Source organism: Corvus brachyrhynchos, unplaced genomic scaffold, assembly GCF_000691975.1.
Source record: "Corvus brachyrhynchos isolate BGI_N302 unplaced genomic scaffold, ASM69197v1 scaffold67, whole genome shotgun sequence".
Lineage (NCBI taxonomy): Eukaryota > Metazoa > Chordata > Aves > Passeriformes > Corvidae > Corvus > Corvus brachyrhynchos.
Genome location: NW_008239114.1, coordinates 937,717 through 953,687, shown reverse-complemented (window position 1 = coordinate 953,687; position 15,971 = coordinate 937,717). Strand labels below are relative to the sequence as shown.

Below are 15,971 nucleotides of genomic sequence, written 5' to 3'. Positions count from 1 at the left end.
AATCAAGCTGCCATTGCTGTCTGCTGCCTCTCTCCTGCCTGCCTGGGCCCTGGACCTTTGTGCTGCCCGTTTTGGTTGGGCACGCTGACCCTGTGGGTGTCTCCTCTCATAGAGGAGAGGCCCCGTGGAAGGGGCAGCAGCTGTGTCCCCTCAGGTCACTTGTTCAGCACCCAGGGCTGCAGGACCCCGTGGGCTTACCCGGCGATGGCGTAGAGCCGGCCCCGCAGCACCGTGGCCCCCACGTAGCAGCGGGGCGTGGTCATGCTCGTCACCGTGGTCCAGGAGTCGGTGCGGATGTTGTAGGCTTCCACCGAGGAGAGGTGCGCCGTGCCATCGAACCCACCCACCACGTAAATGTGGTCATTGAGCAGAGCCACGCCAGCCCCTGTGGAGAGAAGGTGGCACAGTCACACCCATGAGTGACACCGGCAGCACGGGGCTCGCTGGTACAAGGCTGAACAGGTCAGTTCCTCCCTCTTCACAGGACATTTTTTAAGAGCTGGTAACTGCGGCTTCTGTTGTTGTTGTCTCCAATATGATACATGAAAACGTCACTCCGCTAAACACTGCTGACTCTGTGCCATGGGGGGCCCAGGCAGCACAGCAGCACGAGAGGTTTACCTGGGCTGACACCTGACCACAGGTGGGAGAGCAGAGCAGCACCAGGCCCGCTCTGCTGGCAGGCAGCTGGCAGGGACTGTCAGTACAGAGACAAGCTCCTCTGGTGTTTCTGACTCCCTGGTGTCACCCAGCTCCTGGCTGTAGCCTGGAGAGTAGCTGTACACTGCTCCATAACAGAGCTGGAGGAGGGATTTCCCTGACATTACTTCTCTGGAAGACAGGGAAATGAAAACTGGTTTCTACACTGTTGCAGAGGCAGAGGTGGCTGGAGCATCTGCCTGAACAGCTGTTCTCACAGTGCAGCAGACAATAATATGCTGGTCCAACTGGGAATTTATGAAACCAGCAGCAAATAACCCCCTGCCAGCCTTGGCTCCTCCTTGGCAGCCCCCTCAGGTACAGCACTGGAGGACACTGTGACACTACCATGCACTTGGTGGCCTTGGGGGCTCCTGCACCTGGGGACACAGTCAGCCCTGTCAGGCTGTCACCACCAACATGAACTACTGCACTAATGAATACCCTGAAGGAAACGAGCCAGCTACCCTGCAGTTGTAGGGCATGGATCTGTTTCTTTACAAACAGGGTATGAGACTTTCTGTTCCACTGAACGCATCCTCGCTTTCCCTGTCTGTCCTTGCTGAGAGCACCCGAACAGCTGGGAATGGCCAGGCTGGCCCAGTGGGCTCTCCAGGAGCTTTGGCTGAAGAGACCAAACCAAGGCCTAATCAGGGAAATCAGGTCCAGCAATGCAATATGGCCAAGGTCGTTGAGGGGTAGCCTCCCTCCAGAATCTGTCCTAGGAGGTGGAAAGAAACAAGGAGGAAATGATCTCTGTGAATAACGCCAAGATTACTTTTAGTCCTGGTCCTGGAATTCAAAGACCTGCATGTGGATAAGTCTTCTTTGGAGGCCAAAGAAGTCCTACAGGGCCCAAGGTCACCAGGACAGACTTAACTGACACCAGGATGAAGGCTGCAAGTACCTAAGCTATGACTAGTTAGGGGTGTTAGTACCAGAGTGGCAGCAAAAAACTTGGGCAAAAAGAGGCCCTTGGGCACACCCATGTTTCAGATCTTGGTACTCCAGGTCACAGTTGCAAGGAAGACACCAGCTGAGCCAGTGCTGGGGTCAGGAGTCTCACCATGTTGCTGCTTGCTTGTGGCACCAAGGAGCTCATGCTGCAGCCAAGGCACTGCTACTAAAGTCCCCAGCTCCTGTGGGGAGCACAGACCTGGGAAATGCCTGTTGTGGAAGGCTTTTCCCTTGAACTCTGCTTTTGGTCTTGTCCAAAGCCAATCTTCTCTGGTGCTCAAAGCAGACTCATCTGACCCTCAAGCTTCCTAGAGATTTGTGGATTGGTCTCACATGGTGCCTCTGACTTGGAAAAACTTGCAGATTTATCCTGTTTTTTTATATGTAGGGTCTTCCTGGATGTGGAAAGTGCCCAACTCCTAAATCAAATCCATTCTTGGCAGACAAACCCACACTTAACAGGAATATCCCTGTCACAGGAATAAATATTTAAAGATCGGGGTTTTGGTGAATGCCACTGCAGGCACAAGAAAGCTGAAATGTTTTTGGAACAGAGCCCAGTTTTATTGAGTACCCAGCACTTGGCCCTAACCAGGAACACTGCACAGGAATCACATGGTGCAGTGCTGCCCAGGCTGACTGTGAGGGGCAGTTATTGAAAGAAGCAGAGAAAAAGTAACTTCAAAAGGGATGTGCAAGAGGGTCTAAGAACGTAACTCTAAGCACTGGGAGCCACACAGGTGTGAAGGCCCTGAGCAACCTGCCCGTGCACACACAGGCAGGGCCAGGGCAGCTCATCAGCATGGCCTGGAGCTCAGGGCAGGAGGCCTGAGGCACACAGCAAGAGCAGGAGATCAACACACCTGGGCACACAAGAGCTACAGGAGCCCCATGGCAACTCGTCTGAGAAATGAAGGAGAGCCTAAACAGAAAGATACTCCAAAAGCAGGATTTAAACTGTGTTCTTGTCCTAGATACAACTGCCCACTAAAGCTTGGATAGAACTCCAGGCAGAGAGACAAGTGAAGAGTTGGTGGGGGATAATAATGTGTGACTGCACCATTTGTGGAACCCCATTGCAGGGTGACACTGCTCTGGCAGTGCTGCTCTCTGTGCTCCTGCTGCCCTGGAGCAGGGCTCAGGTGAAGGAGCAGCCTGGCAGGGCACGCCTGCCGTCACCATGTCCCGTGCAGCTGACAAGCATTGACCCAGTACTATGGTCAGTTTGTGCCTTGTGAGCTCTTTTCCACGCCAAGCACTGTTCCCAGTTTTGGAAGTCACACAGCATTTCCTCTCCCTCCCTGTAACCTAAACCCCCACCACTACATTCCTCTATACACACCTTGGCGTGGGATGGAGACAGCAGGCATGTGAAAATTAGTATTTCTCTTGGGAATTCAAGCCAGTGTGCTGTAAAATCATCCCTTCTCAAAGCCAAACCACCCATGGAGGCCAGAGCACCCTCCAGGGCAGCAGAACACACCAGCAGTGACTGCTCCCTCAGTGCAGCAGGAAACACACTGACTTCAAGGCACTGTGGGCTCTTACCTGAGCGCTTGGTGGCCATTGGAGTGACATTTGTCCAGTGTCCAGTGTGGGGGTCATATCTCTCGACAGAATTCAGGATGTTCAGCCCATCGTAGCCTCCTGAAACAAAACACAGGAGCAAACCACGGGGCTGATTTGGGGAGAATGTTTTCTGCGTAGAGAGCAGTAACACGCCTGGTGGGCCCCGAGCACAGCGTGGCACTGCCATCAGCACAGCCCACCCGGGCAGGACGGAGGATCCTGCAGCCAGCCCAGAGCCAGCTCTGCCCCAACACTGCACTGGGCCATGTGGGACAGCATCACTTCCCCAAAGCAGGCCAGCCCCACGGAGCTGCCTCTGAGCACGCTGAGGCCACTGCTGGTGCAGCCCCGCAGATGTGCCGCTCCCAGGTCTGCGCTCAGGTCTGTGCTGCAGCCACAGCTGCACGAGGCTGAGCAGTGTAGGCTGGGGATCTCTCAAGAGAATACTAAAAAATCTCTGTGCAGCCCCAGCAAAGGAGCAGTGTGCTGCCATCCATCCTGGGGACAGCATGAGGAAGAGGAATTTGGGAGGGGAAAGTGAAACCCATAAACCAGGTTGGATTATGGCCAGGTTTGAGGCCAGGTTGGGCAGGGCTTGGAGCAACCTGGGCTAGTGGAAGGTGTCCCTGCCCATGGCAGGGGGTGGAATGAGATTAAGGTCCATTCCAACCCAAACCACTCACTCAGTGGTTCTATGAAACAAGTGCCTAAGATCTGTGACTCCCCAGGAACAGGACTGCAACAGATGTGGGTGCAATGCTGGGCCTGCCTTTGCTGGGGCCCAGAAGGTGACCCACAGAACAAGCTTCAGAGTGCTTTGTCCTCTGGAAATCTCACTGTACTCACAGCTGGTGCGGTGCTCTGAAACTGAGTGCTACAGGAAGAAGCTGGAGAACAGACAGCTCAGGATACATTTCTGGAGCACTACAGCCACCATTGCTTTGTGTGGTGCAGGTGCACCCTCTGTCCCATGGCTACCTGCTTCATCTCTGGGCATTTAGACACTGCCCAGGCCACACAAAGCTTCAGCTGGCACTGCTTATCCTCCACACTTCAGCCATCCCTCAATCGCAGGGTGTGTAAACTGTGTGTGCATCTCCTGCAGTGACACGGCAGCTGCACTTCAAGCCACTGTGATGGGAACAGTGAGGTCAGGCAGCACTCACCGACACAGCCGGGAGTGCCCTGGGAGGTTAAACCTCTTCTAACATGGATGTGACACCTGAATGGTCACTTGTGTAAAAGGGCAGGCTTTGCACAACTCCCAGAGGTGCTGAGGTACCCACCGAGGCAGTAGATGACTCCATTGGCGACCACGAGCCCCGCTCCCTCCCGTGCTGTCTGCATGTCTCCCAGCATACTCCACTGGTCGATGTTGGGGTCGTAGCGCTCCATGCTGGTGTGACGGCGGCTTCCATCGAACCCACCCGAAACATAGATCATGTCTGCAATGACAGAGTGGGACCCAGCAAGTCAACCATGCACATGGAGCATGGGGGCCCTCACACACAGAGCAAAGCTACAACATGGACTGCAAACCACAGAAAACAGACCTTGGCACACTGGGAGCCAAGATGAACCCAGGCTCCTCAGCCTGGCTCACAGGCCCAACAGAAAAACACAAGTCCCATCTGGCCTTTAAATCTCCCTCCTGCTAGACAGAGAACATGCACATCCAGCTATTTTTTTCATGCTGCAGTACCACCAAAACACTGCCATGCCCAAACCCAAACCCTTCCCATGACGAGCCTCACGTCAGTACCTCCCCAAAGTCCCCACTCCTTCCCTGCACACGTTCCAGTCTCTCCAGTGCTGGATGGTCACAGCTGTACTTAGTGTCCTGTGCTCAGTGTTGCCCAACACTGTCACCACCCTCAGAGCTTCCCACTCCATAATCTCTCACAGAGCCCCTTTCCCCCAGTTCACAGATATGTGTTGCAGGAATGCAGCGGAGGCAGAGCAGCTGCTTTCAGGATATGTGGGCAAGTTTTCCATTTCTGCATCCCAGTGATGAGAAGGCAGAATCTCAGGCTCCCCTCCTTCCCCAGAGCCAGCCCACTCTTCACATACCAGCTCAGGGCATCTCAGGCCAGAGATGCTCTGCCCTGGCAGTGACCAGGACGTACCTCCAAGGGTTGTGGCTCCCGCCAGCCCTCGCCGCACGTTCATGGGAGCCACGGAGTACCAGATGCCATCCTCATCCGATGTGTAATCCAGGCACTCCACGGAGCTGAGGCGGGAGCGCCCGTCGTAGCCCCCGATGACATAGATGCGGTCATGGAGGGACACCGTGGCCACGTATCGCCGCTTCCGCGTGATGCTCTGAGACAGCGAAGCAACATGAAGGTCAAAGAGAGAAACAACACTGGGCATGGAGACCAACCACTGCTCTTCCACCCTCTGCTACTGCTCCTTTGGGAAATGGCCCACTGTCCCAGAGCAGGCAGCACAATGGATTTAAAGGACACAGCCTGAGTGACTGTGTCTGCCTCTCCCTGCCATGCTCTCTTCTCAGGACCATGTCTCTCTGCACTCAAGTATTTCGCATTAAATGTATTTATCCTGTGCTGCTGCATCATCTTTGATGCATTTGGTATGTTTTGTTAGCCTCCCACTGGCTCCTGCAGACAGTGGTAATGGGAGAAAGTGGGGACTCTGAATATTTGATGAAGCTTTTAGCCTCCAAGAAAGATCAGAATTTTGGAACATCAGGTGATACTGAGTCTGCCCTGACCAGTGATATTAAAGAGGCAGTTCTCCACCATTTCACACAGATAAAGGTGATTTTAATTTGGGTAGAAATACTCCTCAGTGCAGGAATTCTCTCTTCCCGTAATGCTCCAAAACACTGCAAGCAGTGGGATCATGCAGCAGCCTGAAGACTGCACTGATTACACTGTTCCTATTGACATTCCAATTATCATCACTAACCTTAAAACTTAACACCCCTTCTCTAAGAAACATGATAGTTCTCACTCCCACAACCAAGATGTGGGTCTCTGCAGGCTCAGCTGATCAGGTCTATGACAACAACCCCCTCTCCCTCCGTCACTCTGCAAACTGAAGTGGTTTCAGCATTCACCATGTAAATATCTGAAGAATTTCTCTCAGAAATCCTCAGCAGATTGCACAGGACAGCCCAAGGAGACTGTTATCCAGCTGGTGCTGCAGGATCAGTGTTTGCTCACAGCCTGGTCAGCCCAGTGGTGGTCAGAGCCAGTCCCTTACCGGCAGGAAACTCCACTCCTGGGTCTTGGGGTCGTACTTCTCCACCACATCAATGGGGGACTGCTGGCTGCCAAAGCCGCCGATCACGAGCAGCACTTCGTTAGCTCCTGAGGCACAGAGGGACAGCAAAGCCAAGTCAATCCCTTCACAACCAAAGGGTCACCTCAGGGGAACAACCTGAAGAAACTCTGAGCCTTCCCTGGTGCAAAGCTGCCTCTAAATCCCTATTTTCGTCTTGGCTCTGGGGAAGGGACCTAACCTGGCTCAGGCACTCCCACTCCCTCTGTGCTCAGCAAGGAAGAGAAAGGAGAAACTCTTCAGAGCATGTGGCAGACAACTGACTGAGGTGTTAGGAGCTTGCTGCTGGAGGGCTGTTTCTCCTAACACCAGACAAGCTGCCTCAGACAGGTGCTGAGGTTCGCTCCTTTATATCTCCTTTTGTATCCCTTCCACTGTTTTTCCCAAACCTCTCACCACCCCACAGAATCTGGAGGAGAATCCCTGCTGCCTCCTCACAACACAAGGTCTCCTCTTGGTAGCAAATGACATCCAGACCTGATTTAGGGGACTTTATATACCACGTAACTGAGAAACAAGTCAGGCTGTCTAAAGCTTGGAAAATGAATTAAATATTTTCCCAGGAATTGTCTCTTAAATCTTGTGTATTTCATTTCAAAATTGCCTTCCCATTACTTTTTTTTTCTCTGAGATGGTCTCTGAATTTTTATTTCCTCCATGACTGTTAAATAACAGCTGTGACCTGGAGAATTGTAACTTCCCCTGTAATCACTGCCTGGAAGCAGGCTTCTGTCTCAGGTTTAGAACAGCTCAGCATCCCCTGGACTCCTTGGGCCCTTTCTGGAACAGGGAGTTTATCACTAGAATTTAGGACCATCCAGCTTTTCATTGCAGAAGGACTGAACACCAAGCAACAAACATTTAACAAGGCCTTGTCTGCCACAAAGCAGAAAAGCTGCCACCTCAGATGAAGAATAATATAAAAAATAACTGGGAAGGATTCACAAGAGCTCCAACATCTTGGAAAGCCTCCTTTCCAGTAAGATAGCTAAAAGTACAATCACTTCAGTTCTCACATGCAAAGTTAATACACGACTTGATAACAGTTTAAAAGTGACACATTGCTGATATCAGATGGTGTGGAATCAATTAAAAGAGCTAGGGCTGAATCCAAAGGGTGAACCTCAGCAATAATGTGCAGTTTTAACCCATACAATTAGACAATAAAACAGTTTTTTAATGTCTTTTTTATCAGGTGAAGTATTTCAACTAAGAATAAAATGAAATGTGTTTTTCTAAAATCATAGAATCACAAAATGGTTTGGGTTGGAAGGGACGCAGGCTTCTGTCTCAGGTTTAGAACAGCTCAGCATCCCCTGGACTCCTTGGGCCCTTTCTGGAACAGGGAGTTTATCACTAGAATTTAGGACCATCCAGCTTTTCATTGCAGAAGGACTGAACACCAAGCAACAAACATTTAACAAGGCCTTGTCTGCCACAAAGCAGAAAAGCTGCCACCTCAGATGAAGAATAATATAAAAAATAACTGGGAAGGATTCACAAGAGCTCCAACATCTTGGAAAGCCTCCTTTCCAGTAAGATAGCTAAAAGTACAATCACTTCAGTTCTCACATGCAAAGTTAATACACGACTTGATAACAGTTTAAAAGTGACACATTGCTGATATCAGATGGTGTGGAATCAATTAAAAGAGCTAGGGCTGAATCCAAAGGGTGAACCTCAGCAATAATGTGCAGTTTTAACCCATACAATTAGACAATAAAACAGTTTTTTAATGTCTTTTTTATCAGGTGAAGTATTTCAACTAAGAATAAAATGAAATGTGTTTTTCTAAAATCATAGAATCACAAAATGGTTTGGGTTGGAAGGGACCTTAAAGCTCATCTCACTCCACCCCCTGCCATGTTCAGAGACAGCTTCCACTATCCCAGGTTGCTCCAGGCCCTGTCCAGCCTGGGCTTGGACACTTCCAGGGATGGGGCAGCCACAGCTGTTCTGGGCAACCTGTGCCAGGGCCTTCCCACCCTCACAGGGAAGGATTTCTTCCCTAAATTTCCCGTGTGAAACCATTCCCCATTGTCCCATTGCTACAGTTTGTGATGACAAGTCCCTCTCTGGCTTCCTTGTAGGCCCCTTCAGATACTGGAAGGCTGATGCCAATGACAGGCTGAGCTGAAGTGCAGGTCTTTGAAACTGGCATAGGAATTCCCACAAAATGTGCTGAGGCCTGGACTATGCAGGAGCAGAACAACATTCCCTTCAGGCCAGAAGAGTTTGATCAGTGTGTCTCTGACAACCCTAATCTGCCCTCCTCTTTTTGTGGTTAAACTGCTTTCTGTCCCCTGAAATGGGCCATGAGGGGATTTTGGGGTCTCTCTCCACCACACCTGCAGCAGCACTGGAGAACACACAAGGAGGATTCCTTGCAGGGACAGTGGTCCATGCTGGCACTGATGGCAGTGCCCTGGGAGTGCACCAGGATACAGGCACGGCACAGTCAGTCTGACAGAAGAAGCCAGTAAAATACTTTTCCTTCTTCTGTAGGTCATTCCTACATTTATGTTGCTCTTGAGTGCTCACAGCCCTAAGACAAGCCTTTTCCGAACAATTCATGACCGTGCTTGGTAGGAGTTACTGAAATAAAGGAAGATATCATCATTGATTTACCTTAACAAGGCTAGGGAGAAAAACAAAAGCACCTCTGAAGGGGAAGAGGGACATCTCCATCTCCCTCCTTGCACATTCCCCCGTTCAATTAGCTGTGGAAACTTGCTGTCACTGTAAGGCAGCTGTCACTCACCTCACAGCTCCATTTTGGACTCTGATACCTGCCTCTTCAGACAGGAAGAAACTCTTCCCACAGTTCTTGGACAGCTGCATGCTGGGACAAATGTATCTGCAGGCACCAGCAACTCAGGAAACTGGTTTTAAGGCCACAGCAGGAGCCTGGGATTAAAAGCAATCAACTGGTCCCCACACTGGCACTAAGCAAACATGCTCTGTAAAAGAGGCACTCTCTCCTTTGCTCCAGTCCCCTCTCTGTCCCACTGGGGACCATGGGATGACAAAAGCTACTGCTGTGAAGAACATCAACACAATTACAAGGCACTAGACAAGGTGTCTGACACACCACCTGCCAGTGCCCCGGCCCCTGTGTCCTTTCCCCTGCTGCTCACCCAGACGTGCTCGTGTCCTGGGTCCTTGCATCTGGCTCCGGAGCTCGGGCCGAAGGTGGAATTTCTTGGCTTCGTCTACAAGGTCTCTGCACTGCAGGCTGCAGCGTATAAAAGGCTGGGGAGAAACATGAGTCACTGGTACATGCAGGGTATTTTAAGAAACCTCAGAAGAACTGTCCTAAAGCCAACGCTCATCAGCTCAGACAGCATGTAAAGGACTTGTGTGCAGGCTGCAGTGTCCTGGTGGAGACACGGCATGCAGAGAAATGCAAAGGCAACTGAAGACCAGATTGCAGCTGAGAAGATATGGCTCCATTCTCACAGACTGGCACTGAAGGTTCCTTAAGGAAAATGGCTGCATTGGAACACTAAGGAAAAGTCACTTCTACTCCATTTAAGCCAGCAGAAGTATGACTAGGAAGGGGAACTGGCAGTGAAACCACACTTGATCTGCCCCACATAACTCGTCCTGCACCTGCCGCTGGAGAAGAGGTGGGGAGCACAGCCCAATGAAGCTGTTCAGCTGATCTGTTGCCCTGATCCCTGTGCACGTGGGACATGGGAGTTGTGAAGAGGCAACAGAAGCACTGAAGTGTGAGGGGCACCCAAGGACAGCTTCATCTCCTTGCACAATGCCATTGTAATTCCCTCCCCTAGCCAAGGGCCCAGACCAACCTCCCTTCAGCTCAGCGCTCATTTCCCCTTGGGTGTTTGGTGTACACGCTGCTTCAGTAAGTTCAGATTTACTTTTACAGGTTCCTGGTATCTGTGTCAGGCAGCCACATGGGGCCAACGCTCCACTCTCCACACCACCCCAAGCTGAGGATGTGCCACCAGTGTGTGGCACTGCCAGACTGGACAGGTCACCCTGCACGGTCACTCTGAGAGCCGAGGGCTGTACACGCTCTGTCTCAGGCTGGATTTGGAACAGATCTATTTGTTTTGGTACCAGTCCCTTTTCCATTAGCTTCAATTTCAGTTTGAAGTGGACCATGACAATCTGACTGAACACCCTTTAGCTCTGGCACAGCCTAACACAACAGCCCATTAGGTTGTCCTGATTTACTAACATCCATGATCTATGATATCCGAGATGACTGTTGCTAAACCAGCCTTTTCCTGACGTAGAGAAACGTCTGTCATTCACCAGTCAGCACCTGTCAGGTGGTAAGGGCTAGTAACCCTTGAGTACGTCCTATCACCATCTAACCTGAAGGCTGGTTTGACCTTCTCTGGGCCTTCCTTTGAAATCTTGCCTGGGATCAGCATCATTTCCTGTCTGGAATTAAACTTGCACTGAAAAGCTTAATTGTCTCTTTTCATCGTCCCCATTTTGGGTTGCCTCTGCAGCATCTCAGAATACAAAGCAGCAGTGTTAGCCATGGCTCTTGGCTGTGTATTGGTCCTGGGCCCACACAGCTCCTGTCTTTCTCACTCAGAGGTACTTGCTGGCCATCTGGCCCTCAGACACCCTCTGAGGAGCCATGACCTCCCTGAGATCAATGCCAGCAATCTTCAGCCTGGGGAAGGGGACCTGTCAGTGCTTAGGAATGATGGCAGAAAGCACTTGTTGGAGACTGTAACAGATGACAACAGAAAGGTGCAGAGACAGCTGACTAACGGCCCTGGAGAGGGCACCCTGTGACTGCAGAGCGGGATGCTGTGACTGCTGGCACAGCACACCACTGCTCAGTGTGACGGCGGCACTGCGGCTGAGCAGGGACAGCTCCACAGGGTCACCATCAAACAGGAGCAGCAGAGGAGAGCTTTGAATACGTTCTGTCGGACAGCAGAGCCCAGCCAGGAGCACGCAGCGGCCGCCGGCGCTGTACCTCGGTGTCGATGACGTCAGTGATGTAGCGGGGGGTGAGCAGCGGCATCCGCACGTACTGCAGCAGCTCCGGCAGCGACGCCTCACGCTCCTTCTTTGAGTGCTTCACCCAGTTGATAACCGCCTCGAACACCGGCTCCTCAGAGTCCACCTGCAAAGAGGAGGCACATCCTGATAGGATGACAGGATAACATTGGAGCTACTGCCATGGAGCACACAACGTGCAGGCTGTTGGCACTGCTTCACAGCGAGCAAGGGAGCAGGACACTTAGCTACGAGTCTCTTAGGGAAATCCCCATAAGCACAGTTAAATTCCCTCACTTCCTTTTCCTTACACCTGCATTTGTTTTTCCCCTGCAGCTGAGATCAACAATGGCAGTCCAAGTCCCAGAGCAGTGAGCGCTACCGTGCGGATCAGAGCCCAGAGCTGGCAGCTCCATCCACTGACCAGTGGGAACTCACAGGACAGCTCCCCCAGTTCTCTGTGGAGCAGGAGCTGTGGTCCTGCAAAATTCAAAGTGCCATCATAGAGGTGATCAGAATCATGTTTCCTTTGCACAGCAAAGTGTCTGGCTTAGGCCCCGGCAGCGCCGTGCCCACGCGCTGCCCCTCGGACAATCCAGCCAGAGCAGGTACATTTAAGGTATCTTTTTATTTCAATCCACCTTTTAAAAACTACAAAGGATTTCAGAGTGGAGAGCCCTGGGGCATGAATGTTACTGTTTATTTCTACTGTTTATTTTATTACTAATTTATTTCTCCATCTCCGGTCTCCATTTAGGAGTGGCACATGCTGGTGCTTACACCACTTCCAGAGATTACACTGACTAAACCATCCAAATTTGATACTGTTAGAGAACCTCAGGTGCTTTGGACAGCTATGATTACCAAAAGCAAAAGAATTGTAAAAATCTCAATTATATATTACTTAGACTTTGTTTTCTTTTTACACATCTAGCAGATCATCCAACATAAAGGGAAATCAGGTACAAATTTATTATCGCAAAGTTGTTAACTGAGACTAAACATGAAGATAAAAGAAGAGCCTGTGATGAAAGGACTGAGCCTTCCCACCAGCCTACGACTGGTCCCCTCTGAAGTCCAGTTTGAAGCTGTCAGGCAGAATGTTTTGAAGTAGGGAGCCCCAGAGGTTAATTATGTTAGGCATTCTTCTAAGCCATTGTTTTATATTTGTTACAGTGTAATTTGGAATGGCCTCTTTCTCTTAGAATTGCAGGGAAAGGACAATTAGAGCTCACAAAAGGAGAGCAGATTACTGTACTGTTTCCAATTTCCCCACCTCCTCTTTAAACGCAATAATCCTGCGTTGATTTATTCCCTCCTGAACGGAATGTCCTCAGATATATTTAACACCTTTATTGTTCATTAACTCATTTATGTTTCCTGATAAATGATGAGTAACATTTAATGCAGGATCACAGTGAGGACCTGTAATTGCACTTCTTGAGCAGCCCAGAGATTTTCTGAGGGTGTTCTGTGAGCACACTCTTGATTCCACACAGCACCTCTGTGCTGGCACAGCAGGAGAGAGACCTGCTCCTTATCCCAGACTGGTTTGGGTTGGAAGGGACCTTAAAGCCCATCCCATTCCACCCCCTGCAATGGGCAGGGACACCTTCCACCAGACCAGGTTGCTCCAAGCCCCATCCAACCTGACCTTGGACACTTCCAGGAGTGGGGCAGCCACAGCTCCTCTGGGCAACCTGGGCCAGGTCCTCAGCACCCTCACAGGGAAGAATTTCTTCCCAACATCAAATCTAAGTATCTCCTCTTTAAAACTGTTATCCCTTGTCCTATCACTCTCTGCCCATGTAAAAAGTCACTCTTCCTCTTTTTTATAAGGGCCTTTATAAGCTCTCCCTGGAGCCGTCTCTTCTCCAGGTCAATCCCCCCAGCTCTCCCAGCCTGGCCCCAGAGCAGAGGGGCTCCAGCCCTCAGAGCAGCTCTGTCACCTCCTCTGGAGCTGCTCTAACAGGTCCGCGTCTTTCTTGTGCTGAGAACCCCTGACCTGGACACAGCGCTCCAGGTGAGATCTCACAAGGACAGAGAAGAGGGGGAGAATTACCTCCCTTGCCCTACTTGTCACATATTCTTAAGGTACGACAGTGCGTGCACAACACACTGCCTGCTGCAAGGTCTGAACCAGCCCTTCCAATCCACAAGGAATGTCGCTTCGCCTGAGCGGATCATCCGAGAAGCTTGGCTGGGTCATTCTGAAGTTCCTCATTATTTCCTGCTCCCAGCCCAGAAGCAGCTCTCAGTATCATCACAACCCACAGGAGGCTCAGCCCCTCACAGCACAAACACCAAACACACTCACCCTTTTCCACTGTGGATCCCGGCTGGAGCAGGGTCCTTCACCACTGTCTCACACGCTCTTTCTCAAGCAGCCTCATTAACAAGAGGATGTTGCCGTGGCTGAAGACCACTTTCAAGTAATACAGCAACAATTCTCCTCTGGCTACCCCTGTACTGGCTTTTCAGGAATCCTACCAAAGATATCCCATACGTTGGTTTGCTTCCAAGCATTCCTGTTCCCCTGAACTCTGAGTAGTGATTGCTTTCAACTGCAGTGAACATTAGCTCTTGACAAAATCCATGTCAATAAGTAATCAAACTCTCTCCTCATTACCAGGGAATGTTCAACTGGTTCATAGAAAAGGTGGAAAAATGTATTTGACATGTTCCAGTCACATAGCACATCCTCCAGAAACTCACCATCAGGGAACTAAGTCTCCCTGTAATCCCTGCAGAGTCAGACCACCCCGCACCATCCTGGGGATTCCTTGTGCTGCTGATCAGCAGGCAAACAGAAGTTAAAGCTTGGGGGTATTTCTGAAATGTAGGCATTGAGACAACTTGTCTTCTCCAGGGAAAGGAGGGAATGAAGGGCCAGCAACTTTGCAGAGGGAACTAACTTACTGTGATTAACTTGCAAGAACCACTTGTGTGACAACAAATTCTTAGAGAGAAGCTACATGTTATTGATAAAATTCAGATTACAAACTAGCAAAAAAAATTAATTAGACGCTTCTTGAAAATAAATTTCAAATTCAGAAACTGTGTGAGAAGTCCACCCCAGGAGTATGGACTAATTACTGACTGGTTTCAATGTTTTATTTCAATGCTTTGCACAGTAATGGTACTTTTCAGGTTTTACCTGAATTTCATCACACTTGATGAGCTTTTCAACCTCTTCTTGATTTAAGAGGATAAACTCTTCATGCTGAACCACCTCTGGAAAATGTTTCTGGCTGAAGACCTCTGCAGCTTGCATTAGATCCACACAATTGTGTGTCTCAGCAAAATCCCGAATGCCCAAACAATTTGATGGATCCAGCTGGCTTTCTAGAAACTCACAGCAAGCTTGTTTCACACCTACGGAAAATTGGAGGGGTGAATGAGCACTGCATGCTTACTATCAATCCACTGCTTTGGCAAGGGCGTCAAAAAAGAAGTTCTAAGCAATAATGAAAATCCAATTTAAATAACAAGTAAAAGTACTACAGAAACACACACATGCATGTATTGCTTTGGAGACTGTGAAGACACTTGGAGCAGCCAGGCCACGTGTTTGGGCTGGTTTGAGCTCCGGCTGTTCTATTCCAATCAAAAAATTACATTAATCTGATACTAGGAAGACTCCAATGTGAGTTGTACTCAGCTTCATGGATTATAAACCACTAATGTGTCTGCTAGTGGATACATACCAGATTCCTAGGTCTGTGATAACTTTAGGGTAAAGTTGTCTGCGATTTGGGATAATTGTCCGGGGTAGCTCCATAGGTGCATGTGCAGTGACAACAACCAGCCTGTTACCGACCCAGACATACTGTGATGGCAGGTCAAATACATCCAGGATTTGCTTATTAGAGTAATATAACTGAGCAGTAACATTTATGTGCTATACAGCTCACAATTCCTCTTGGGAATACTCCTGCAGAAGTACAGTAGCCCAAAGCATGGAACCTGTTTTACCATTTTTTTTGCACCCAAATCTGTTCCTCTACCAATGAGACCACAGCGCATAAGAAAACAGAAGTTTGATATAACTACTTACAAATATAATTCCTCCCCCAATCTCTCTTCCATGCACAGAGGGTCAAACAAATCAAATCTCTAAACAGCAGCAACGGTGCAATTTGTGCTAATCCTTGAATTACCTTTCAGTTGAAGCAGACATGCTGCTGGCAGCAATTCTTGGACGTTTTCTACTGTCACATGCACAGTTTCTGTATATACAAAGTCCAGCAGGATTTCCATGGTGGAGGCCGTCAGGCCCTGGATATCCACACAGGGTTTATCTTTCTCTGAGAGCTGTAAATTAAAAGAGAGACGCAGCTTTATTTTTCATTAATGTGAGCAAAAAGCCCACAACACTCAGCAGGTTTGAAAACAAGATCTGTCAGAGGCTTCAACAGAGATTTGTCCTTTCTATTCTGGCGCTCACT

General features: G+C 49.8%; 1 protein-coding gene across 1 annotated transcript in view; it reads right to left on the bottom strand.

Moving 5' to 3' along the window:
• Positions 1-15,971, bottom strand: part of KLHL12 (kelch like family member 12) — a 24,648-nt gene that overhangs the window by 1,695 nt on the left and 6,982 nt on the right. Inside the window, exons 2-10 of the mRNA XM_008638015.2 lie at positions 15,684-15,837; positions 14,681-14,898; positions 11,501-11,650; positions 9,669-9,783; positions 6,454-6,560; positions 5,352-5,547; positions 4,512-4,670; positions 3,205-3,303; positions 199-385 (exon numbers count right to left, since the gene is read on the bottom strand). Coding sequence (XP_008636237.1) covers positions 199-385; positions 3,205-3,303; positions 4,512-4,670; positions 5,352-5,547; positions 6,454-6,560; positions 9,669-9,783; positions 11,501-11,650; positions 14,681-14,898; positions 15,684-15,837 — 1,385 coding nt within the window. The remainder of the gene's footprint in view (positions 1-198; positions 386-3,204; positions 3,304-4,511; positions 4,671-5,351; positions 5,548-6,453; positions 6,561-9,668; positions 9,784-11,500; positions 11,651-14,680; positions 14,899-15,683; positions 15,838-15,971) is intronic.